A 26,526-nucleotide genomic window follows, 5' to 3' on the forward strand; every position below is an offset into this window, starting at 1 on the left:
CTCAACATCCATGCGACGAGTTTTGGTAGATGCAAGTGTACATGCTAGCTAGATTGAGTGCAATCCAACCTGTAAATTTTGAAATTTATCTACATATAGAGACAAAGTTGGAATATTGCATTTGAGAAGCAAATGACACACTACTCACTAAATCAATTGTGCCTACCAATGGAAAGTTTCTTCTACTACTATGTGGTGTAATGTTGGCATGTTGGGTCATGGTTGGTACATGTATCCTAAGTGCCAACAAATAGCAGTTCATGACTTAGTTGACTGTGATTCCCCAAATGCAAGACCAAAACTACAGGAGAGAAGCATGGGAGAGTTGCTATCATGACCAATGCTTTGATTGGTAAGGATGGTGAGAGGGGATGCTAATGCATCTAAATAATTCGTCGTTCAATGCAAACACTATATCCAAAGAAGGACACTAACTCTCTATTAGTCTATTTAGAGGGCCACTATCACTCACCAGGGTCCCATATCAATTGTGTGAGGGGGACGTCTCTAGCCTAATCGCAAATTCATCGCCTCCTTAGAGAGAAACATAGGATGTTAAGACAAGACATCATGCGAAGGGAGCCCATTACTTAATTCATTCCCAAGAGACCTTAAATTGACCTGATAATTCTTGAGCTTAACACACACACACACACACACACATACACACACACACACACATATAGAAGGGAGGGGGGGGGGGGGGGGGGGGGGGGAGGTAGAGAGGAGAGACAAACTTGCCATGATTAGGAGAAGTATGTTGGAGCTTGGCATGAATAACTAGAAAGAGATTTGTCCTTGGTCAATCCACAAGAATGTAGAGAGTAACTACACTTCATTAGTTGTTCGATCTTACACTCGAAAATGTTGACATAGTGTTGATCCAAAAGATAGATTTGTGCTTGGTTGATGTGAACGTGGAGGGCACTTAGACCTTGTGTGTTGTCATACATTGTCGTCTAGAAGTAGTTATAGTGGTGGTTGATGCACAAGTGTATTAAAGAGCTATAAAATCTCACTTGAGAATCATTAGCATTTGCCCTCTTTTTGAAGGGAAAAAAAACAATGGTTGCTTCAATTGACACACATGTAACTGCAACAACGTGCGGGTCACATACTAGTTCGGATAAAATAGAATGACCAAACCTATCTTGCATCACCCACACCTAGTTCTTCGTTGTAGATCCCACGGCGGGTCTTCATTAAAAACCTCGTGGGATTTCTGCATTATTAGCGTATGTATGGTCACAGCGACATACAATGCTGCTGTAGAGTGATATGTTCAGGTAACAAGAGACTGCTGCGTTTTGTTGAGAGCTTTGCATGGTCGCGTGCAGTCAGTGTGGACTATCTTTTTCATGGTTAGGAGCAGGTTGTTGTTCGAGGTTGCACAGATGAACGCCTTGTTTTTCTGCTGTACGTTTCCTGGTTTTGCTCGGTCTTAACTTCCGTGCAGGTTGCAGCTCAACACAACTTTTTGCGGTAGATATTTGGCGCCCCCTTCCTCAAGGTTTTCGGGCATTCGACAGAAGAAGGGGTTGCACATAGCGATGCGAGGTGGCAGTGGAGGTGGGCCCAATCGTCAAGGCGGACGTGGTAGAGGGGGTGGAGGTAGAGGCGGTGGTAGAGGTGGCGGTGGGCAACAACGATGGTGGGATCCTCAATGGCGTGCGGAACGACTTAAACAAATGCGTGAAGAAGTAGGTCATCATGCTTCAATGCAAACCATTTTTAAAGTTTTTGGTTGACTTGAGCCTCTACATATTGCTAAGGACATGCAGACATTCAATGTATTTTGTAGGAATTTCTAGTGTGGGTGTGCATGCTCATATGGATGCGTATGCTTGTTTGTTCATGGTTCTACTGTATTCAGCAGGTAGATATGTAAGTGCTAGATTCGTTACGCATGTGTGCGCGTGTGGGCATGTGCATGCTAGTGTTCTATGTTCATTGTTCTATGATGCAAAACACCCGCATTCAAACTCTTGCTCCTCACATTTCTACGTCCCACCCCTTTCCTGCCCGTCGTGCATTGCAGCCTGTGGTCCATAGAGAGCACCCATGATCAGATTTAGAGTGAGGGTTTTCCATGAGGATATCTTTTGAACGCGAGAGGCTGTAGATGTGTGATTGTCAATGATATCACACAGGAGCAAACGATGGTCGAGGCCAGCTATTACATGGATATCAAACAATTTGCAGATTCAATATGCCCCCAATCATTGAATATCTTAGGGGTTTGTCACTATGAGATCCGTTATCCTTGTATGCCTATGGAGTGATGTAATGCCTTTGGGCTTGTAATTTTGATTATGTAATACAAAAGGGTACCAAGCCCCACTTCTTTTGCGGGGAGAGAGAGAGAGAGAGAGAGAGAGAGAGAGAGAGAGAGAGAGAGAGAGAGAGAGAGAGAGAGAGAGAAACCCTAGTGATGGAGTTGGATGCGTAGCTTGCTTTCACACCCTACCCTCACATCTTGCATCCTCGTGTCCTATCTCGTTTGCTTCGTGGCCTCAGGAGCCTGCCCAACAGCCTTCCGCACTTGTTCCTTGCTCGCATGCGGTTGCCTCTCCGTCTCGTGCCCCCGTGCTTAGCTTCCCTATACCCGTGTTCATGCTTGTGTCCTGCCTACCCGTAGCCGCGCCTTGCCACTTTTCCCGCCTCCCTCTCTCTCATTTCTGTCTCGTGTGAGGATTATTGTTACTACTTAGTATTTCATCCTAGTTATCTGTGTTCTTAAGATTGAAGGCTGCAAATTAGACTTGAGAGACTTAAACACAGGTGCTTGATTGATTGAAACTAAATACAACAGGCACCTTATATAGGAGACGAAGAGACATAAACGAAAAGGCATGTCTCATGGTAAATAGACATAACTGTTGATGAAGAGACATATCCTTTGGATGAATAGCTGGAACCGTAGGGTGAAGGGGGTGACCAGTCGTCAAAGGAGTGTGGCTTTTGATGAAGAAGCATGTCTCTAGAGCGAAGAGTCGTGACCATCCAAGTGTAGGGGACCTCTTTGGCATGCCACTTCTCGTATTTGCATCCAGGACTAGATGTAATTATTTAACATAGTCACAATTGTGACATTCACTCCCATTTAAAATGAGAACCTAAGTGATGACGTGGCTGTCCGTGGAATTGGAGCTGATCTCTTGAGACAACTAATTCCAGTGTTGAAGGATTTCAGCTACTAGTGTGGAAAGATTTCAGACAGCAGACTAGACAGAAATCAGAGACTAAACTGAAACGTGGATACTGAAATAAGAATCAGACTTATAGACTGTAGTAAGGTTCAAATTCAGATTCAGAAGACTGGTCGAGAAGTAAGTATCACTGAAATATATATCATGATTGAGATTACGGCGAATATGATTACAGAGAGAGAGAAAGTATAGCCGACAATACTGCCACTGATGCTCAAGTACAATTATAACCCAAAGCGCTAATACAAGTTATAACAATTGCCCACCCGATAATAATGTAATGGGCCCTATTTATACACTTCGATTTTACTGTAGTAATTACTGTAGTAATTACTAAGTAATTCGCTGCCCATCTTCTAAGAACACGTTCCCACATGGTGATTACCCAGCTGTCTACAGTCCGCTCTACTGAAACCCTAACCCTAAAATGAGAAACCCTCATTTTGTTGAAACCCTAACCTTAACTTTGATTTGCTGATGTGGTGGACTGACACGTGGCCTGCTGTACGAACACCAGCGCGATTCACGAAAAGCTGGTCAGATTTTTGGCATTGCTTTTGCTTTTGCGTGGGCTGTTTTGGACTTGCTTTTAGCCACGCAAATTGATAAGAGAGAGCTCTTTTGTTTTGCTTTTACTGCCCTCTCAAGAGAGAGAAATTGTAAAAAAAATGCAGAAAGCTTTTAGGCTTTTGATTTTCAGCTTTTGGGGCTCTGCTTTTTGCATCCCTTGTAACTTTAAATATGTGAGCATGCCTCTCACAACTCAGAGCATCTGGACGCAGAGTCTGAGTGTGAGCGCTTGCTCGCACTCTTGTACTTTAAACTCGAATTAATACAAAAAGAAATACCGAAAGGGGTGCCAGTCTTTTGGGCCAATATCTCTAGGTACGGAACTCCGCCGGGCCAGTGTTGAATCAAATGTGAACTGTGAACTGTTTTGAAGTGGTTATTTGGTGCTGTCGCGGTAGATTCTTGACTTGGGAGTGTCCAAGTTTGTTACAGTGGTATCAGAGCACGGCTGATTTCTCTTCTACGGGAAATCCGATTCCATTTTTTTTTTCCGCGGCACCCTTGGCTTCAAGCAAGGAGTAGTCGACTCCCTCTGTATCCGGAGATGCGGGAAGGGATCACAACGAAGATTCGCGCGATGAGTATGGCCCGCCTCGGCCTACTCAGGCGGAGCGTCCAGAGATGGAGCGCCGACAATTGATTGGCAATGCAACAAAGATGATGCTTAATTTTGCCAAGGGCCTGAAAATGGCAAAATATATGAGCAAGACCTCTCTGGAGGAGGTGCAAATGTAGTGGCGGAAAACCACAACACCACTCCCAAAACCTGCTCTCAAGAAACCTCCTACTCCCAAGAAGTATACAGAGAAGGAATTAGAAGAGGTCGTGGATGCACGACTTGCTCAGCTTTTTGACGCGCAAAATAAAGCTGAAAAGCACGGCAAAAAGCAGAAGAAAAGCACTGTGTCACGTGACACATCCAACCCTATGTGTCGGTGGACAAGCTACAGCATGACCAGGGTTCAGTTCAGTCAAGTCAGTCTAGAATAGGAAGTGATCTGGCACTTTTGTGAGTCTGCTCGCAGACCGTGCATGACCAGACACGTAGAGTAAATGCATATCCTCCGGTTGCACACATCATGACCATCAGATTTCCCTCAGAACCCATCAGGAGCATTTTTTTCCCTATTTTTGACATTTTTAACTTTTTTATTAAGTGACTTTTGTTGGAAAGTAGGTAGGGCAATTTAGCTAAGTTTGTATAAGTAGAAACTTAGCGCTAGCACTTTCTGGCAATAGAGGCAGCAGGAGCTTCGATTCAACAGGCACCTTCTCAGCAGGAACCCCAGCAAGGCCTAGCGTTTTTGCTACACAGCAGTGAGGCTAGCGTTTTGCATCAAGAACCCAGATCAGCCAACGTTTTTGCACTTGCAGATTCCCGGCGATAGTAGAACCACAAATCAGCCTAGCGTTTTGCAATTGCAAGACATCCGGCAACAGTAGAACCAGCAAAAGCTCTAGCGTTTTTTTCAAGAAGACTTCAAATCAGCCCTAGAGTTTTGGGTTTGCAGATCAGCCCTGGCGTTTTGCAGATTCACCACGACGGAACATCAAGAACCACCAGCGTTTTCAGTTTTCAGCCTTTAGAACTCGCAGATCAAGTCTCGAACCTCGCCGATCTCACCTTCCCGCAGCAGATCCTCGTCGCACGGCTAGGTTTACAGTTTTAATCCGAACAACGCAGATTTCAGCATCTGCGTTTTCAGAGCGTCGTCGTCGCATCGTCGCCATCGACATCGTCACCGACATAGAGTCAGAATTCAGCAGATAGAAGATTTGCAGATTTCAGCCCTTAGAGTTCCAGATTTCAGCCCGTCTCGTTGTCGTCCTCATCGTCGTCGACATCTTCGGCAAGTACAAGCATTGTAGAGATTTGTGCAATCATAAGTAGACCGCTCTCGCCATAGAGAGTGGGGCCTTCGGAGGAGGGTTTGACAACATCTTTGGTGTCGTATTTTCTTCTCTCTCTATCTCTCAGTCTCATGCACTTCCATTCACGGTGTCCATTCACTGTGTCCATTGTACTCTCTCACTAAAGAAACGGAAGGCTCTCCCTTCCGTAAGTAAAAGGAACCTTGAGCACAGTTCGGAGCACTCATCTTGAGCAAAGTTCAATATTCATTCCGCTGCACCTTACACACTGACTTCCCGGGCTATTTGGGTCGTCAGACGACATTTGAAAAGGCAAAGAAACAGAAGAGGTGTGTTCGATTTGAAGGAGTACCCAATTCTTCTTCTTCTTCTGACCATAGTTACCCGGAACGGGAACGGGAGGGTTCGGAACGGGACGGGAACAAGGAGGAGGAGGAGGAGGGGGGGGGGGGAGACGGGAATGGGGTCGGAATGGTCCACCTAAAGTAAGGCTTGAATTACCTCCATTCAACTTAGTCCCAAATAAACTCCCAAACAATTCCAAATCTGCCCCCTAACCTGTCCTCAAATTGCACCAAATATGTTCCAGGAACAACCCCAAATCTCAAAAGCCCACTTTTCATCCCCCAAATGCCTACTTTTGCCCGTCCCGCCCCGCATTTTGCCGTTCCGCCTCATGTTCCGCCTCGTTCCCCCCATTTCGGAACACCGTTCCGGTTACACCCCATTCCCCGGAACGGCGTTCCGTTCCCCATCTTCGTTTCGGGAACGGGACTCGTCCGGAACGCCGTTTCGGAATGTTTGGGCTGTGTTCCCCTCGTTCCCCGTTACACTGCTTCGGATAGTTCTTCTAGCTCATGTGACTTGAGCGAAGAAGACGGAAAAGGCAAAAAGCGAAGCAAGAAGCAACGCTCAGAAAGGGCAAGAAAAAGGCAAAGAAGCCTAAATCTCGCCCCGTGAGTGACAGTCCTACAAAGGACTCGTCTATAGACAGTTCAGACTCTGATGAGAGCAACTTTTATGCAAAGAAGAAGAATTTTTATACAGCCAACCAGTATGACTTTCTCGAAGACAAAAGCAAGAAAGTCCGAGAGTTTAAGGAAGGTGGACAGTCAATTAAATTTGACACGTTTTCGGGATATAGAGATGCTTCGAAGGCTTTGTCTTTTGTACAACAGTTTGACATTGCTTTCGCGGGAGGACGTTACTCAGAGCACTCGAAGATTCAGAGAGCTGCCTCTTATTGTAAGGGGAATGCTCGAACCTGGTGGTCCACGCTTCTATTAAGCATGACTGCGCGAGTTAAACGACTGAAATTCAAGAGGCTTTTTATTTCTTCTTGGTTGACAGAAAATTAGAAGAAAGAGCAACTCAGAAAAGAAAGATGCACAACCCAAGCTTACTCCTCAGGAGCGACTCGCTTCATCAGGGAGGGGAAGTGCTTTGAATGCGGGGAAACTGGACATATCTCTGCGAAGTGCCCTAAAAAGGCACAGAAAGAACAGAATGTACAGGATGAAGAAAGGCCAGAAAGTTCTAAAGCAGCTGAGAGACGTGGTAGAAAAGGCAGATAAAAAAAGCAGAACTGGTACCACATTGCGTGGGACCCGAACCGAATTGTATAAATGAAATTACAAACTTTGCCGTTTTAAGGGCAAAAGGAAAGATCAGGAAGCTCTTTTGAAGGAGCCAAGGCCATCTTCTTGAATTGGCGGCTCGATTTGGAATTACGCCCGACAAGCTGAGGCCACTGGCGGATGTAGTTCGAGTGGCACCCAACGGGATGTTGCCATCATACCGAGCATTGGCAAACTTCGTTTGCAATGACAGGGATGTTTAGGGCACGCGGAGTTTTACGTAATTGCCTTCGAAGGTTGTGACGTTCTAATCGAAATCCCTTGGTACCACAAGAACAACGCTGTGGTTGACTACCTGGCCGAGAATGCGGCTTTGACAAATGAAGGGCTCAGAGATTGTACTTGATGAACTTCAGTTTCTTTACTCACTTTTTTTTGGGAGAGAACTGAACGATGGATGAAGGTCGAATATGTTTTGACCTGAACAAAAGAACGCCAAGATTTTCTCCACACTCATGCCGATTGCTTTTCAGAGGGCCTGTCACGCGAGTTACCACCCACTCGTCGCGGGGATCATACCATTGATTTGATGCCTGGAAGCACGCCACCGAACCGGCCACCTTACCGTGTGAGCCGAGCACAGAATGAAGAGATTATGAACCAAGTGAAGAACCTCTTGGAAAAGGGTCTTGTCCAGTCTAGTACTTCACCGTATTGCTCTCCAGTGTTGTTGGTTTTGAAGAAAGACGGATCTTGGAGAATGTGCATCGGTTATAGAGCTCTCAACAAAATCACCATCAAGAATAGATTTCCGATTCCTAGGATCGATGATATACTCGACAGATTACAGGGATCCTCGTGTTTTAGCAGGATTGATTTGAAGAGTGGATATCATCAGGATGGACATTATTTTTCGAGAGTACAGGCTATTTGTTGGCACTTTCTTTGACGATATCATTGTTTTCCCCAAGAATGAGGCAAAACATAGAGCTCATCTGCTTCAGGTCTTTCAGGCATTACGAGATCACAAGTTAGTGATTAATGCAAAGAAAAGTGAAATTTTCCTACCAGAGATACACTTTTTGGGACACTTTGTCTCAACAGCAGGAGTGCAAATGGATCCGGCCAAGATAGAGACTATCCGTGATTGGCCCGATTTGAAGAATGTCCATGAAGTTGGAAGCTTCTTGGGACTGTGTTCATACTACAGGCTGTTCATTCAGAAGTTTGCAGAGGCTGCTTCTCCTTTGCATATCTTGACACAGAAAGGAATTCCTTTCTTGTGGGGACCCACAGAGGTGACTGCCTTTCAGACTTTAAAAGAAAAATTGACTACGGGACCAGTTTTGACTTTGTCGGACTTGCAAAAGTCGTTTGAAGCATAGTGTGATACTTGTGGTCGTAGTCTAGATGCGGTCTTAATGTAACAAGGCCAATGTCATGCCTATGAGAGCCGATTGTTTTCAAGCCCGGAATTGACAGTACAGACATGTGAGAAAGAGCTTTTGGCGGCTATCCATGCTCTTCTTCAGTGGCAACATTACCTACTCGGAGCCGATTTTACGGTTTTTCACAGATGATAGGTGTTAGGTGCAACGGAATGAATGTTGTATTTTTCTCAAGATTAGTGATCTTTATTGCTCAAGGTTTCTTTTTGTTCTTCGGGAAAGAGAGAGCTTTCCGTCTGTAGAGTGCTGTGGTCACGAACAAAGTGAGTGGATATTGTGCGTGCAAGTGAATGAGACTGAGAGAAGGAGAGAGAAGAGATACGACACCGAGAGGTTGTAAAACCCTCCTCCGAAGGTCCCACTCTCGTCGGCAAGAGTGGTCTACTTGATTGCACAAATGCGTACAATGCAAACGCAATGGACTGATGCAATGGGACTATGCCGCCGCCGCCGCCGACGAAGACGGCGGCGACTTAAGGCTGAAATCTGGGATCCTTTTGGTGGCTGAAAAAGGCTGTTTTCTCGCTGTGTTAGTGGCTGAAAATGACTGTTTTGGTCGGGGTCGAATAGGTGATGAAAAAAGCTTCTGTGCTCTGCTTTTTGGCTGCGTTTTTGGGGCGAGATTCCTTGCTGAAAAACGCTGGGACAGCAGAGGGTTTCTGGCTGAAAATTGCAGGTTTTTAAGTGCTTAAGAAACTCCTTACCTGGCCATGGTCAACTGCTGCAAACTGCTTGAGAGAATCGCTGCCTTGGCTGGGATTTGTCTGGCGTTAGTGGATGGCAAAAACGCTGATGCTTCCAAAGTGAAAAACGCTGGCCTTTTCTCTACTTGCTGGCGATCTCTTGCATGGGAGGAGAAACGCTAGGGCAGCCAGAGGGATGGCGATGGCAGATCTTGTAAACGGTGAGGGAGAAGTGCTCTATGATGAAAACGCTAGCCTTGATGGGTTGGCCTCGCCAAGGGAATGGAGAGGGTTGTGCTGAGAAGTTGCCTGTTGAGCGGGAAGCTCCTGCTGCCTCTTCTGCCAGAAAGTGTGAACTTTGGTTTGCTTATATATTAACTTAGCAAAATTGCCCTACCTACTTTGGTAGGAAAGTCACTTAAAAATAATAAGTGAAAATCCCAATAAATAGGAAAATAGGCTAAATGCACTAGAAAATTCCCCTAACTGATGCTAATGGATTCTGATGGGAATTCCGATGATCATGCTGTGTGCAACCGGAGGATATGCATCTATGCTAAGTGACTGGGCATGCACGGTCTACGAATAGACTCACAAAAGTGCAAGATCACTGCTAATCTAACTTGATCGGACTGACTGAACCCTGTTGTGGTGTAGCTTGTCCACGGACACATAGGGTTGGGATGTGTCACGTGACATCCCCTCCTTTTCAAAGTGAGGTACTGGTACCGAACTGTATGGCGTCGAGGGAGATCGCCAACAGCATCTGGAATCTTGGAAGGGACCCTTCGCCGGCCCACTCTGCTGTGTGGGTCGAGCGGTACTTGAACTTCATAAAGGTTTGCAACGCTTGCTTCTTTGGGCCGCGCCGAAAGCGACACAAAGTCTTCTGAATCTCCTTTCTTGCTTCAACTTCGTCTAGAGTCTTGCTTCTTTCGTCTTCAAGAATCTCCATGGTTGAAAATTCTTGAAACCATCTCCAACACAAAATCATGAACATACCCATTCCATGTAAAGTGAAGGAAAAAAATCTTGTCTTCTCTAAAGAGTGTGTATGCAATGTAGATGAACAAAGAGACGGAGTGACCACTCGTTCATCAAACACATGCAAACAGTGCGGTCGAATCTTTTCTATTTGATCGAAATCAATCAACGGTGGCAAATCACAATGGAAATGCCCATGCTTGATGCTCATACAATCATGTGCTCTGTCAACAACTGTGTCATGCCAAGGAAGACACATGGAATGTGACTTCTTGACATACAAACTTTTCAGCTTTTTACGAAAAATCCGTATACATTCGTGCTCATCCATGAGAGAAACGTGCTCAACATACAATATGTCATGCCTAGTAAAAGGGATCACATAACGATACTGACTGAAATACAGGAAACCTTCACGAATGAAACACTCGAACAATGTATGCGTATCAATCATGCGAATACATAATACTTCTTGTGATGGTTCTTTGGACCAAGGCTCGAGAGCCAAGATCGCTTCTTCGGGATCTATCGAATCGTCTTGTGGGGGATCTGTGGACCTCGACTCGAAAGCCAAGATCGATTCTTGGTGATTGATCGATTCTACAACAAGGTTAGGTTTGCTAGGAAAAGCATCAACTAACACATCATCCTTGTGAACAATCACATCATCTTGAGGCAATTCATCATGCTTGTCTTTTTCATCCAAATCATCATGCAAATCATTATCATTCAAATCATCATGCTTCTCATAATCATGCAAATTCTGTGTGTCATGCTGTGGAGACAAAGAGACTCAGAGAGTTTCCATATCCCGAATCCTTTCAACCTTGTCCTGCATAGTAGCAATGAGAGATGGAGAATGATCAATGTCCACTCCATGAGAGACAATAGGAGAATCACTTTTGGCATTGAGAGTTAAAGTGCTAGCCTCCCAATCAACGAGAGGGTTTATTTCACGAAACCATTTCATGCCTAAAATCATATCACATCCTGAGAGAGGAGAAACAACAAATCTTCTAGTGAAGGCAGTCTGTTGAATTGCAAACAACATATCAAGGCACTTCTTCGTGATGAGAGCGTCCATACCAGGACGAAAGCCAGAGACCTCGATAGGAGATCTCGGACTAACTTCGAGGCGGGCTCTCTCAACAAGAGAGGGGCTGATCACATCATGCATACTACCTGGGTCAAACAATATGACAAAACGGTGCCCCGACGTACGACCATAACATTTAATGAGAGAATCATCAATGGGAGGGTCTTGAGAAACTTTGGGCACAATCGTGTTATCATTCATTGCATTGACAGATGTAGTGGGTGCTGTGGATTCTTTAGATTCATTCGATTCAAGCTTAGGACATGTTCTTTTTATGTGACCCTTAATGTGACAATGAAAACAACGACCTTCTTTAGAATACGTGCTTTGTTCTTCCGAAGTGATGTAACCTCCTACAATTCCTTGTGCTACCTTTTCATCTGGAGTAAGCTTAGGTTTAGCAATTGTGTTAGCCTTACCCTTAGATTCATTGGAAGAATTCTTTGATGAGATACCGTTGGAAGATTGGTTCGAAGAGTTATCATTCTTACCATTCTTACCGTTCTTACCGTTCTGCGGGTTCTGAGAAGTCTGCGAGGTACTTGTGGAAGTCTTGTTCTCCTTAGGCTTCCTTTGTTGTGCTTCATCTCTTCTGCGAGAGCAATTGCTACCGCTTTGTTGATATCGATTGGATCGAGTACCTCAACATCATACTTGATATACTCGTCCAATCCGTAAAGAAATGCCTCCTTGCGCTTCGCATCCGATTTGCGTAATTGAGTGCCAAGCTGCAAAACACGATTAGAGAAAGACATAACTGGCATACCGTTTTGCTTGAGAGCTCGCCAATCGTCCTTCAATCGTGCAAGGTACTGAGGTGGCATAAACCACGCCTTGAGCTTGTCTTGGAAATCAGCCCAACTAAAAGAGAGGGGCGTGAAATCGTCGGCTGCCTCTAGGTGCGCGGCTAGCTGTGCCTCTTGCCATGCCTGATACCAATTTATGGCATCACCGGGAAGGTACATAGCTGCCGTCAAAACTTTGCTATTGGCTGTTTTCTTAGTTGTCGCAAAATAAGCATTAAATTGATGCAACCAAGAATGAATAACAGTAGCATCCATCTTACCGTCATACTTACTGAAAGTCATCTTCTTTGTGACTGGATTGTGTGAATCCGCACCGTGGCTTGCGCCACTTGACGAACTTCCATGATCTTTGGGTGGTTCAGTCTTCGAGGCTAGGATTTGGGCTATAAATTCTTGATTGCGAAGCTCCCTTTGAGCTTCACGCTCGGCCTCCTTTTCTGCTTTGCGTTCTTTTCGTTCAACGCGCTCGCGTTCGAGAGCAAGTCGCTGTTCTTCTTGTTTTGCGGCAAGCGCAATGTGCTCACGTTCCTGAGCAAGGCGCTCACGTTCCTGAGCAAGTCGATTTTCTTCTTGTTGTGCAGCAAGTTTGTCGTTTCGTTCATCGCGCTCGCGGTTCTTGGCTTCTTGTGCACGGTCCTTTGCTGCTTGTTCATCTGCTTTGCTTGCGAGTTGTGCCAAGGCAACTCGATTCGTTTCTTGTTGTTGTGCCATCATGTCAAACATCGACTCGACCATCATCTCCATAGGAGTGAGGACAACTCGTGGCGTAGATGGCGAAGGGGGAGGGTTGGAAAAATCTCCTGGTGGGGAGAATCCTTCGTCGCCTCTCTCATGCTCATCACCTGAATGCGAAGTATTCATGCCGCTTCGGGTGACGACCATGCACTAGGATCTTGGGGTCTTAAGCTCGCGAGGAACTTGGGTTCTTGAGGGTCTTGAGGTCCTTGATTCGTGAGAATCCTGGGTTCTTGAGGTTCTTGAGTCTTGAGGTTTTCTTTCGCTTGCAAATCGCGTTGGAGAAGGATCTTCTCTTCACCCGAGTTCTACCCTTTTCTTCGAGCGCACCCCTTGGCGGCCTTGCGCTCACACCAAGGTTGCTTTTTCCCACCTCACGTCGATTGGCCGGCCGCTAAGTGCACGGTCCGCTCTCAATGAGTGAAAAGAGACACAAGGGGAGGCTGGACAAGCCCTTCTTTCTTGGGATTCTTGTCACTCTTCAACAAAACACGATTAGGAATCGCCACGCCCAAGTAAACTTGGGTTCGTGCGATCGCAACAAGCAAAAAACATTCTTGTGGTTCTTTCCTTGAGTAATGCAGAACACTTCCAAAGCTCTGATACCAATGTTAGGTGCAGCGGAATGAATGTTGTATTTTTCTCAAGATTAGTGATCTTTATTGCTCAAGGTTTCTTTTTGTTCTTAGGGAAAGAGAGAGCTTTCTGTCTGTAGAGTGCTGTGGTCACGAACAAAGTGAGTGGATATTGTGCGTGCAAGTGAATGAGACTGAGAGAAGGAGAGAGAAGAGATACGACACCGAGAGGTTGTAAAACCCTCCTCCGAAGGCCCCACTCTCGTCGGCAAGAGTGGTCTACTTGATTGCACAAATGCGTACAATTCAAACGCAATGGACTGATGCAATGGGACTATGACGACGACGACGACGACGAAGACGGCGGCGACTTAGGCTGAAATCTGGGATCCTTTTGGTGGCTGACAAAGGCTGTTTTCTCGCTGTGTTAGTGGCTGAAAATGACTGTTTTGGTCGGGGTCGAATAGGTGATGAAAAACGCTGCTGTGCTCTGCTTTTTGGCTGCGTTTTTGGGGCGAGATTCCTTGCTGAAAAACGCTGGGACAGCAGAGGGTTTCTGGCTGAAAATTGCAGGTTTTCAAGTGCTTAAGAAACTCCTTACCCGGCCATGGTCAACTGCTGCAAATTGCTTGAGGGAATCGCTGCCTTGGCTGGGATTTGTCTGGCGTTAGTGGATGGCAAAAACGCTGATGCTTCCAAAGTGAAAAACGCTGGCCTTTTCTCTACTTGCTGGCGATCTCTTGCATGGGAGGAGAAACGCTAGGGTAGCCAGAGGGATGGCGATGGCAGATCTTGTAAACGCCGGCGAGGGAGAAGTGCTCTATGATGAAAACGCTAGCCTTGATGGGTTGGCCTCGCCAAGGGAATGGAGAGGGTTGTGCTGAGAAGTTGCCTGTTGAGCGGGAAGCTCCTGCTGCCTCTTCTGCCAGAAAGTGTGTTAACTTAGCAAAATTGCCCTACCTACTTTTGTAGGAAAGTCACTTAAAAATAATAAGTGAAAATCCCAATAAATAGGAAAATAGGCTAAATGCACTGGAAAATTCCCCTAACTGATGCTAATGGATTCAGATGGGAATTCCGATGATCATGTTGTGTGCAACTGGAGGATATGCATCTATGCTAAGTGACTGGGCATGCACGATCTACGAATAGACTCACAAAAGTGCCAGATCACTGCTAATCTAACTTGATCGGACTGACTGAACCTTGTTGTGGTGTAGTTTGTCCACGGACACATAGGGTTGGGATGTGTCACGTGACAATAGGAGTTTATGCTACTTCTTGTCATGGAAGCAGCTATCGGAAAAGCAGATGTGGTGGGCAAACATCTTATCACAGTTACTTCAGGATTGTCCATGTGCATGGACAGAAGAAATTGGTGGCAAAAACTTTGTCCCGAAAGCCGTTGGTCCTGGCTATTTCCGCGATACATCATAGAAGTTCTAGGATATGGTCGGTCAGTATGCCACAGAACAGATTTTGCAAATGTATTCAGTTGAATTCAGAAAGGGGAGATACTAGCGGACTATTCCAGTCGGGATCGCTACTAGATGAGAAAAACCATGTTTTGCGTTACACAACTGTTGAGAGAAAAGGGTACGACTGAATGCCACTGTCTGCCTTTTACGGGTCACTGCGGCATTGCTACCACCTTGAAAGGGGTAGAGAGATACGTCTTTTGGCCGAGACTCAAGAAGAATGTGGACGAGTTTGTGCGCAGTAGCTTGGTATGCCAGAAGGTCAAGTTTGACAGGCATAAAGCACAGGGATTGTTATAGCCTTTTTACCCATACCCACCCGCCTTGGGAAAGTTTTGCAATGGATTTCATCTCTCGAGAACACAGCGTGGGCACGATTGTTTATTGCCCATGTCTTTAGATTACATGGCATGTATGAGACGATTGTCTCCGACGATGCTAGGTTCATGAGTTTGTTTTCGGACAGCTATTTGGGAGAACATAGGCACGCGGTTGCAATTCTCGTCATCGCTCCACCCGTAGACTGACAGGCAATCAGAGATTGCTAATTCAATGGTACTGGCTTTGTTGAAGTCTTCTTGGTTGGATCAGAAGACTACTTGGGAAAGGTTTTTACCTTTGGTGGAATATGCCTACAGAAACACGTTTGACTCTTTGATGGGGAAGATGCCATTTGAGATTTTTGAATTTGCTACGAAGGTTCTACCCTTCCTTAGCGCGAAAGATAAGATTTTTCTTTAAAGCCGACCAATTCATCAGGTACTTGGTCCAAGGCTTTGTAGAAATTTCAGGGAAGACAGAAAAAGGCAGCAGATCACCATTGTGGCGATTTGAAATTGAAGGAGAAGGATTGGGTGCTCTTACATCATGGGAAGGCACGCCCGAGAAAGGAAAAAAAAAAAGGAAAGGAGCGGCTTCTTTGAAAGCTTAGCATGAAATAGTGTGAACCTTTCCAGATTTTCCGAAAAGATGAATGATATCTCCTTTGGATTGAAGCTGCTAGAATACTTGGAGGATTCACAATGTTCTTTTTCATGTGAGTCTCTTGAAGCCTTTTGGAGGTGATGATAATCAACTCGAATTGGACTAAAACGAGTAGATACTCGTTCCAGAACAGAAATTGGCACAGAAAGAAAGAAAGAAGGTAAAGCGAACTGAGTTAAATTCAAGACCTACTTCGCATTGGTGTTGCAGACATTTCATCTTTTTCTACATGCCTCTAACAATAGACACATGAAAGAGCACATATCTTCAATTCAATTAGGGAAATTTCCAATTCAATGCACATCTGTTTATAAAGTCATTCGCAAAATACCGTCGGCCCGTCAGTTGCCTAAAATCTCAAGGAGAAATGAGTGACTTTATCCAATCTAGGCAATCTGTGACAAAGGAGTGGAGTGGCTTTGTCACAAACTACTGACGTGTCAAGCCACTAAAGAACGGAGCTAACTTGCAAATCCCGGTCGAGGGGCATTAACCCTAGTAGCAGCAGAAGAAGTCGAAGTTCTGACCAACCTACAGATCCTCGTCGAGTGGGTCTATTTTTAAAGTTGTTCTCCTGCCAACTTATGGGACCGCGTCCGATGGATCCCAAGTGACATAAAGGCAGTAATTTAAAGCTGGACCCTCACACACACAAAAGACTACATAGAAGCTGATGACGTGGCAGCAGTACGGATTTTTGAATTTTGCGCTGACTGTTGACGTGGCAGCTTGTACGGATTTATGTGATTTACGTTGGGCAGTTTTCAGCGCTAGCTTTTGGGACTAGTTGCTTTTGAGTGTGATTGTTTCAAGGCCAAGGACCTTTAATACATAGAAACAGGGGACGGGGGGACGCAGCCCTTTTATGCGGGGACGGGACGGGGGACGTCGGGACGCAGACGGGGACCATTTCTCTAACACGCTTCACTGAGAAGGTGTAGAGCACGAGTACCGACATTGTACTGAGTTCAAGTAATATAAAGAAATACCAAAAGGGGCGCCAAGGTTTGGGGCAAATACTCTTTGGGGTGGAATTCCGCCACTCTGTGTCGCGCGTGCTCTCTCTTTCAGTTTCAATTGTTATTGAAGTGCTAAAGTCTGTTCAATCTGTTCTTTTCCGTTGGCACGTGGTGCCCGTCTTGTGACAGTGGTATCAGAGCGTCAGGCGTGTGCTTTTCTGAAAGCATACTGGTCCTACAGAAGAGCAGACAGAGCAAACCAGAGACTACTGGCTGGGAGGCGTTTGGTTGTAAAAGGCCTCTATATCTCATGGCCCTGACCTTTTTAGGTTATTTGCGTGAAGAGTGATGAGGGAATCGTTGAACAGCTCATGGCCCGGACCCTCGTGGTTATTTGCATGGGGAGTGTTTATAGGCGACTTTATGTTTCTATGTCTTGTCACATGCATATGTGAGCATTTGTACTGCATTGTGATGTGCCAACCATTGAAAATGCTCCTTATTGGATGAGATTTTTCTGGCAAAACCAACGACCTAGGATATCAAGAGCTCCAATCTGGAATGAGACTCCTTATTGGATGAATTTTTTTTGGGAAGCCAAGAGCATCTGGAATGAGAAAACTGAGTGTCCCTTGGAATGTCCTTCGGAACGACTCTCGGAAATTTTTGAGCTAACTTGAGTTGTTTTGCAGATATGTTGGAATCGTGGACGATTACTTTTTTTCAAGAAGGGGGGATGTCACAAACTGCTAATGTGTCAAGCCACTGAGGAACGGAGCAAACCTACAGATCCCGGTCAAGGAGCCTAAACCCTAAGAGAAGCAGCAACACGAGAAGAAGCAGCAGAACAAGTTTTACCAACTTACAAAGTCTTGCCAAGTGGCCTATTTTTAAAGAAGAGTTCCCACCAACTTACCGGACCTCGTCCGATGGGGCCCAAGGGACCTAACGACAATAAAATAAAGCAAGACACACTCTCTAACTCCCTTGCAAATTCAAGTGATGACGTGGCACTGCTGTACGAATCCCCCACAAAATGCGCTGGCATGATGATGCGGCAGACTGTGCGGACAGTCCCGCAATTTGCGCTGACAATGCCACGTGGCAGCTGTATGGATTTCCGCAAAACGTATTGGTAGCTTTTGGACACTCGCTCTTGGACGAGATGCTTTCGAGTTTGAAGCTTTTCATGTAATTGCTTTTCATAGGCCAAGGACCTTTAAATATGAGCGAACGGCTCATTCTTTGGTATGCTTCTGTGTGAAGGTGCAGAGGATGGAGTACCGGGAATGTCACAAGATGGGCACCACGTGCCAATAGAAAAGAACAGACTGAACAGACTTTTAGTACTTCAATAACAAGTGAACTGAGAGAGAGAGACGACACGCGACACGAAGTGGCGGAATTCCACCCCACAGAGTATTGGCCCCAAACCTTGGTGCCCCTTTTGGTATTTCTTTATATTGCATCAACACAGTATAAGCAGGTACTCTAGACTCTGCACCTTCTCCAGGAATCATGCTAGAGAATGAGCCCTTAGCACATATTTAAAGGCCCTAGTCCCCAAAAGCAGTTTATAGTGAAAAGCCTTCAAACTCAAAAGCATCTGGTGCAAAAGCAATGCCAAAAAGTTGCTAGCGTAAATCACGGAATTTTTGTATAGCAATCAAAGCAAAACGCGGAAATCCGTACAGCCTGCCACGTCATCATGTCAGTGCAAATTCTGGAATTTCCGTACAGCTGCCACGTCATCAGCTGCTACGTAATTCTTTGTGTGTAGGTCTTGCTTTATTTTAATTCTTTATGTCACTTGGGGTCCCCATAAGTTGGTAGGACTTCTTCTATTACTTGTTCTTCTTAGGGTTTAGGCCCCTCGGCCGACATCTGCAAGTTGGCTCCCTTCTTCAGGGCTTTGACACGTCAGCAGTTTGTGACATTTCCCCTTCTTGAAAGAGAGTAAGCGTCCGCGATTACAGCATATTTGCAAAACAACTCAAGTTAGCTCAAAAATTTCCGAGGGTCATTCCGAGGGATAATCAGTTTGCTCTTTTTGTTAAGGAGTTAGCTTCTCCTTTCGGCTCTTTTGATCAAGGAGTTAGCTTCTCCTTTCATCAAGATTGGATCTCTTGATATTTCGGCGTAGTAAAATTAGCCATCACACCCAGACCGTACTGATCTTCCACGGGTGTCTTGATGCACTAAAATTACATACCCAAAAAATCTCATCAATTAGGAATATTCAGTGGTTGGCACATCACAATGCAACACAAATGCTCACATATGCATGTTGCAAGACATAGAAACATAAAGCTGCCGATGAACCTTCTATCGCATAACCTAACAAGGTCCGAGCCGGGAGATATTCAATGACTGTCTCATCACTCCTCCCGCATAACCTAAAAAGGTTCGAGCCGGGAGATATAGAGGCCTTGTACAACCAAACGCCCCCCAGACCGCAACCTGCATCGTTTGGAGGTGCGGAGAGTAATCACTGCTCAGACTTTTTAATACTCCTCCCGCATAACCATCCAGGTCCATGCCGGGAGTCAAAAACAACACTTTTCAATCATCAATTCTCACTACTTCACCCGGGAGTAAAATCACCAATCATTGAAACCAGTATTAAAACCAGAGTAAAACATTTCAAATCGGCACCACAACAAGTTCAAAACAGGTACCATCCATTTCAAACAAATTTTCAAACAATACTTTCTAGCTATAAAGAAAAACAAGTAGAGAGAGTTCATTCGAGGTTTTGTTCGGACAACCAAACTTTGAGGACAACTGGCTTGTCCTTCTGCATCACGGTGATGGTTCGGTTCCGAACCTGGAGAGTCGCATCATTCTTGTCGTGCCAAGGCATGCCCAAGAGAACGTCGCAATTGCCCAACTTCATGATGTGGAAATCAGCTTTTCCATGATAATCGTGGATAGTCATTGGAAGAGCACCAATGAGCAGTACTACTTTCTGAGTTTGCCGCGTGGCTAGCTTAGGTTCAATTTCTCCACCCTCTGCATCATAATCAAAGTGCATGTGCTTAAAGAATTCTGGATGGATGAAGTTCTGTGTAGCTCTGGGGTCAAAGAAAATAAAGACTTTGAAGTCATTGACTTTGCCATATGCTCTACACAATTCATTTGTACTCTCAAGGCGTATGCCATAAATATCAGCGTTGAGAAACCTTTGGTTATATTCGTCCATGGTTTCGGTGGCAAGCATTTTCAAGTTGCCCCACTCTGCCAAAATCCGGACTTCAAACATAGAAGTCATGTAACTACGTGCAAAAACTGTCTTGAAAGCTTACCAGGTCCTTGGAGCATGCGGTTGTGTCGCGATTGAACTCCAACCATTGCCTTTAAGAAATCCCGCTGCTCGAGAAATCTTGGATTCTTTTGTATAGTTCCCTAAAGCATAGATGTTGTCGAATTGCTGTAGGAACCGCAATGCTTTCTTGCGATCTTTCACCTCGGAAAAAGTGAAAAATTTGACTGTCATGCCACCATCTTTGAAATCTTTGGGTTGGTTAGGCGCATATCCCGGGTATGGATAATAAGGGTATCTATATGGGCTCCAACCATTGTAGCCTGGTGGCAATGGTGGTGGAGGTGGGGGCAAAGGTGGTTGCATTGGATCAGGGTCAGATGGTTGCACCATATTCCTGAAAACTCCCCTGATTGGAAAAGACGGTTGAGAAGTTTGTCAGTTGGAAGCTCTCGTACTTCCTGATTCCGGAGGAGGAGGTACCACCTAGGGTATCAGAGGGGGTAACATGTAGTTCAAAAATTGTTGAAAACTTTGCAGCATTGGAAGATTCTGTTGAGGATGCCGCGAAAGAATGTTGTGGAGTTCGTTGAGCAGAAACTGCAAATATTCTGCTGAATCTATGAATTCCAAGTCTTGGGTTCTTTATGGCTTATGCCTTGTAAGACACAGCGATGAAGACGGGAGCGCACCTGATGCGTGATGAAGTAAGGGTGGGAGTTGCTAATAAGTCTGGGGTCGGTAGCCGAGGATACCTCAAATAAAATTCCAAAAGCTCTGTTTGCTCTTTTGTAGGATGGGTATGCTTTCAAAAAAGCACACGCTTGATGCTCCGATACCACTGTCACAAGACGCACACCGCGTGCCAATAGAAAAGAACAGACTCAATAGACTTGTAGCACTTCAATAACAACTGAACTGAGAGAGAGAGACGACACGTGACACGGAGTGGTGGAATTCCACCCCAGAGAGTATTGGCCCCAAACCTTGGCGCCGCTTTCGTATTTCTTTATATTGTATCAACATAGTATAAGCCGGTTCTCCAGACTCTACACCTTCTCTAGGAAGCATGCCAGAGAATGAGCCCTTAGCAATATTTAAAGGCCCTATGCCTCTTTTGTAGGATGGGTATGCTTTCAGAAAAGCACACGCCTGATGCTCTGATACCACTGTCACAAGACGGACACCGCGTGCCAATAGAAAAGAACAGACTCAATAGACTTGTAGCACTTCAATAACAATTGAACTGAGAGAGAGAGACGACACGTGACATGGAGTGGTGGAATTCCACCCCAGAGAGTATTGGCCCCAAACCTTGGCGCCCCTTTCGTATTTCTTTATATTGTATCAACATAGTATAAGCAGGTACTCCAGACTCTGCACCTTCTCCAGGAAGCATGCCAGAGAATGAGCCCTTAGCAATATTTAAAGACCCTAGGCCCCAAAAGTAGTTTACAGTGAAAAGCCATCAAACTCAAAAGCATCTGGTGTAAAAGTAATGCCAAAAAACTGCCAGTGTAAATCACGAAATTTCCGTACGACAGTCAGCGCAAAACGTAGAAATCCGTACAGCCTACCACGTCATCATGTCAGCGCAATTGTCTGTACAGCTGCCATGTCATCAACTGCTACGTAATTCTTTGTGTGTAGGTCCTGCTTTATTTTAATCCTTTATGTCACTTGGGGCCCCATCGGACGGGGTCCCCATAAGTTGGTAGGACTTCTTCTTTTGTTACTTGTTCTTCTTAGGGTTTAGGCCCCTCGGCCGACATGTGCAAGTTGGCTCCCTTCTGCAGGGCTTTGACATGTTAACAGTTTGTGACAGGCAATGTACTAGTTCGAGCAATATAAAGAAATACCGAAAGGGGCGTCAGGGTTTGGGGCCAGTGCTCTCTTGGGGTGGAACTCCGCCACTCCTCGTCTCGTGTGTTTTGCATCTCTTTCAGTTCAGTTGAAGTGCTTAAAGTTGTTTAATCTATTCTTTTCCATTGGCACGTGGTGCCCGTGTCCATGACACCGAGCAGGGCCTGTGCTCTTGGGATGTTGACTTGTCAAGTAGGTAGCACTCCTACGGACATGTGTCCACTATGCCCCTTAAGGTTCATTTTCCCAACCTTTCTCAACTTATAAAGTTGTTAGTGACTTTCCGCGAGGCCCAAATTCCATTTGGGTGCACACACACTTCCATAGTCATCAGAATTCAGTGATTACTGGCTCGGCCACCTAGATTCTGGGTTGTGAGAAACCTGTTTGGCTATAGCTGTTTCACACTGGCCATGCAATGTCAAGTTGCACCTTTTCAAGGGTTTTGGGAAAAACAAGCAAAGATACAATAAATAAAAATATGTAGTACATCTTTGAAGAAGGCAACATGAAAAATACACCTCTTGGTGACATGCTCATTATGGAAATTTTGAAGATGAAACAAGTGACCATTTTGCTAGGCTTACGGGAGACGAGCAACTTGGATTTGGAGATGCTTATGGATACACACAAAATAATCTCCATCGTAAAATTCCTTTTAATGGATTGAGTGCAATGAGCCGCCTAAAAGACTACAAGGATAGATGCCAAAGTGTGAAGTTTTCCATCTTTAATGGCAAACAAGATGAGAGGAAAGCACTTGTACAAACCGTTGACGTGTCAAAGCCCTGAAGAATGGAGTCAACTTGCAGATGCCGGCCGAGGGGCCTAAACCCTAAGAAGAACAAGTAACATAAGAAGAAGTCCTACCAACTTATGGGGACCCCGTCCAATGGGGCCCTAGTGACATAAAGGATTAAAATAAAGCGAGACCCACACACACACAATGAAGGAAATTGCGTGGAACTGATGACGTGGCAGATTTTCGAAAAATTACGCTGGTTGATGACGTGGCAGGCTGTACGGATTTCCACGTTTTGCGTTGGCTGATGACGTGGCGGACTGTATAGATTTTCATTACGCTGGCAGATTTTTGGCTTTGCTTTTGGACCAGATGCTTTTGAATTTGAAGGCTTTTTACTATAAACTGCTTTTGGGGCCTAGGGCCTTTGAATATGAGGTTAGGGCTCATTCTTTGGCATGCTTCCCGGAGAAGGTGCAGAGTCTGGAGTACCGGCTTGTACTGGGTTGATGCAATATAAAGAAATACCGAAAAGGGCGCCAAGGTTTGGGGCCAATACTCTCTGAGGTGCAATTCTGCCACTCCGTGTCGCGTTTCGTCTCTCTCTCTTTCAGTTCAGTTGTTATTGAAGTGCTAAAAGTCTGTTCAATCTGTTCTTTTCTATTGGCACGTGGTATCTGTCACAAAGTGATGACGTGGCGGACAGCAGAAACCCTAATTTCTGCCAGAAACCCTAAAATTCCTGCAAACCCTAATTTTTGCCAAAAACCCTAAATTCCGGAAATCGCGGAGGCGGATTATTAAAAAAAATAAAAAAAATAATTTTTTTTTGAAAATGATGAGCGACGCGAATTTAGCTTTGGCTTTTAAAAAAAAAAAAAAAGAGAAAAGACTCTAAGAGAGAGAGAGAGAACTGATGCTTTTGATTTTAAAAGCTTTTGGGGCTCTGCTTTTGGGCATCCCTTGTAACCTTTAAATTAGTGGTGAGGGCCTCACTTCTCAGAGCATTTGGACGCAGAGTCTGAGAGTGAAACCCTAACCGCTCTCTTGTACTTTGATGATTGATTAATACAAAAAGAAATACCGAAAGGGGCGCCAGTCTTTGGGGCCAATATCTCTAGGCACGGAACTCCGCCGGGCCAGTGCAAATCTATTGTGATCTGTGAATTGTTTTGAAGTGGTTATTTGGTGCTGTCGCGGTTGATTCTTGACTTGGAGTGTCCAAGTTTGTTACAGTGGTATCAGAGCACGGCCGATTTCTCTTCTACGGGAAATCCGATCCCCGATTTTTTTTTCTGCGGCACCTATGGCTTCAGGCAATGATCAGTCGACTCCCTCTGCATTTGGAGATGCGGGTTGGGATCACAACGAAGATTCAGATAGAGAGTATGGCCCGCCTCGGCCTACTCAGGCGGAGCAAAGAGAGATAGAGCGTCGCCAGTTGATCAGCGATGCAACAATGATGATGCTCAATTTTGCCAAGGACCCGAAGATGGCAAAATATATGAACCAGACCTCTTTGGAAGAGGTACAGATGGAGTGGCAGAGAACCACAACACCACTCCCGAAACCCGCTCTCAAGAAACCTTCTGCCTCCAAGAAATATACGGAGAAGGAACTGGAGAACGTGGTTGATGCACGGATTGCTCAGCTTTTTGACACGCAAAAGAAAGCCAAAAAGCACGGCAAAAAGCAGAAGAAAGGCACTGACTTCCCGGGATATTTAGGTCGTCGGTCGACATTTGACAAGGCAAAGAAATTGAAGAAGCGCGTCAAGTTTGAAGACCTACCCAGTTCTTCTTCTTCTTCTTCTTCTGACAGTTCTTCTAACTCCTCGGATTTGAGCGAAGAAGACAGAAAAGGTAAAAAGCGAAGCAAGAAGCAACGCTTTGGAAAGGGCAAGAGAAAGGCAAAGAAGGCTAAATCTCGCCCAGAGACTCACAGTTCTACTGAGGACTCGTCTACAGACAGCTCAGATTCCGATGACGGAAAGTTTTATGCGAACAAGAAGAATTTTTACAAAGCCAACCAGTATGACTTTCTCGAAGATAAAAGCAAGAAAGTCCGAGAGTTTAAGGAAGGTGGCCACTCGATCAAGTTTGATACTTTTTAGGATACTCAGATGCTTCGAAGGCTTTGTCTTTTATTCAGCAGTTTGACATCGCTTTCGCGGGAGGACGCTATTCAGAGCACTCCAAGATTCAGAGAGCTACCTCTTACCTTAAGGGGAATGCTCGTACTTGGTGGTCCACGCTTCTTTTAACAAGAGTGCGCCAGTTAAATGGCTGAAATTTAAGAAGCTTTTTATTTCTTCTTGGTTGACGCAAGAATATGAACGAGATGTACGAGCTGCTTGGAACCATCTTCGGATGACCAAGAAAGATACAATCAATGCTTATTGTGAAAGATTCTGGAGCTCTTTTCTACCCGCCTCTTCATTCAAGAAGATCTCGTTCAGAGAACAGATTGAGCGGTTTACCTTGGGTCTACCTACAGAGATCCGAGATCACTGCTTGGAACAGAAGTCAGCTTCTATTCAGGAGTTGATGAGTCATGCGAAGCGGGGCTTTGCCATTCACTCTGGCAGTCTGACCTACCGCACAGATGAGGCCATGACACAACGAGCCGAACAGACTTCTGGGAATGAAAGTAGAATGAAAAAGAGCAACCCAGAGAAAAAAAAAGGATGCACGACCTAGACTTACTCCTCAGGAGCGGACTCGCTACATCAGGGAGGGGAAGTGCTTTGGATGCGGGGAAACTGGACATATCTCCGCGAAGTGCCCTAAAAAGGCACAGAAAGAACAGAATGATAAAGACGACGACAGGCCTAAGAGTTTGAGAGCAGCTGAGGAATGTGACAGAAAAGGCAGATAGAAAAGCAGAACTGGTACCACATGGCATGGGACCTGCACCGAATCTAATGAATGAAAGTACAAACTTTGCCGCTTTCGGGGCAAAGTGAAGGATCAAGAAGCTCTTTTGAAGGAGCCAAGGCCAACTTCTTTTCACTTGGAATTGGCGGCTCGATTTGGAACTACGCCCGACAGACTGACGCCACAGGCGGAGGTAGTTCGATTGGCACCCGGATGGGATGTTGCCATTACTCCGAGCATTGGCAAACTTCGTTTGCAATGACAGGGGTGTTCAGGGCACGTGAGTGACGTTCTACTCGGGATCCCTTGGTACCACAAGAACTACGTCGTGGTTGACTACCGGGCCGAGAAAGCGACTTTGATAAATGAAGGGCTTAGAGATTGTACTTGATGAACTTCAGTTTTCTTACTCATTCTTTTGGGAGAACTGAACGATGGATAAAGGTTGAATATGTTTTGACCTGAAGAAAAGAACGCCAATATTTTTTTTCTCCACGCTCATGCCGATTGCTTTTGAGAGGGCCTGAAGATCATACCATTAATCTGATATCTGGAAGCACGCCACCGAATCGGCCACCTTATCGTGTGAGCCGAGTACAGAATGAAAAGATTATGAACTCAGTGAAAGACCTCTTGGAAAAGGGTCTTGTCCAGCCTAGTACTTCACTGTATTGCTCTCCAGTGTTGTTGGTTTTGAAGAAAGACGGATCTTGGAGAATGTGCATCGATTATAGCACTCTCAACGAAATCACCATCAAGAATAGATTTCCGATTCCTAGGATCGATGATATACTCGACAGGTTACAG

The 26,526-nt window shown here is 45.3% G+C and overlaps 1 protein-coding gene across 6 annotated transcripts in view; it reads left to right on the forward strand.

Moving 5' to 3' along the window:
• The first annotated feature begins 1,132 nt into the window (after window positions 1-1,132).
• Window positions 1,133-26,526, forward strand: part of LOC147430309 (RNA helicase family protein) — a 50,361-nt gene continuing 24,967 nt past the window's right edge. Inside the window, exons 1-2 of one of the 6 annotated variants that reach the window (XM_086494781.1) lie at window positions 1,133-1,286; window positions 1,457-1,700. In XM_086494781.1, coding sequence (XP_086350907.1) covers window positions 1,279-1,286; window positions 1,457-1,700 — 252 coding nt within the window. In that variant the 5' untranslated portion in view covers window positions 1,133-1,278. Of the gene's footprint in view, window positions 1,386-1,456; window positions 1,701-26,526 lie in introns of those variants that run through there. The other 5 variants (XM_086494783.1, XM_086494778.1, XM_086494779.1 and 2 more) reach the window with 5 other exon arrangements.

Source organism: Adiantum capillus-veneris, chromosome 22 (assembly GCF_014529385.1).
Source record: "Adiantum capillus-veneris isolate H3 chromosome 22, ASM1452938v2, whole genome shotgun sequence".
NCBI lineage: Eukaryota > Viridiplantae > Streptophyta > Polypodiopsida > Polypodiales > Pteridaceae > Adiantum > Adiantum capillus-veneris.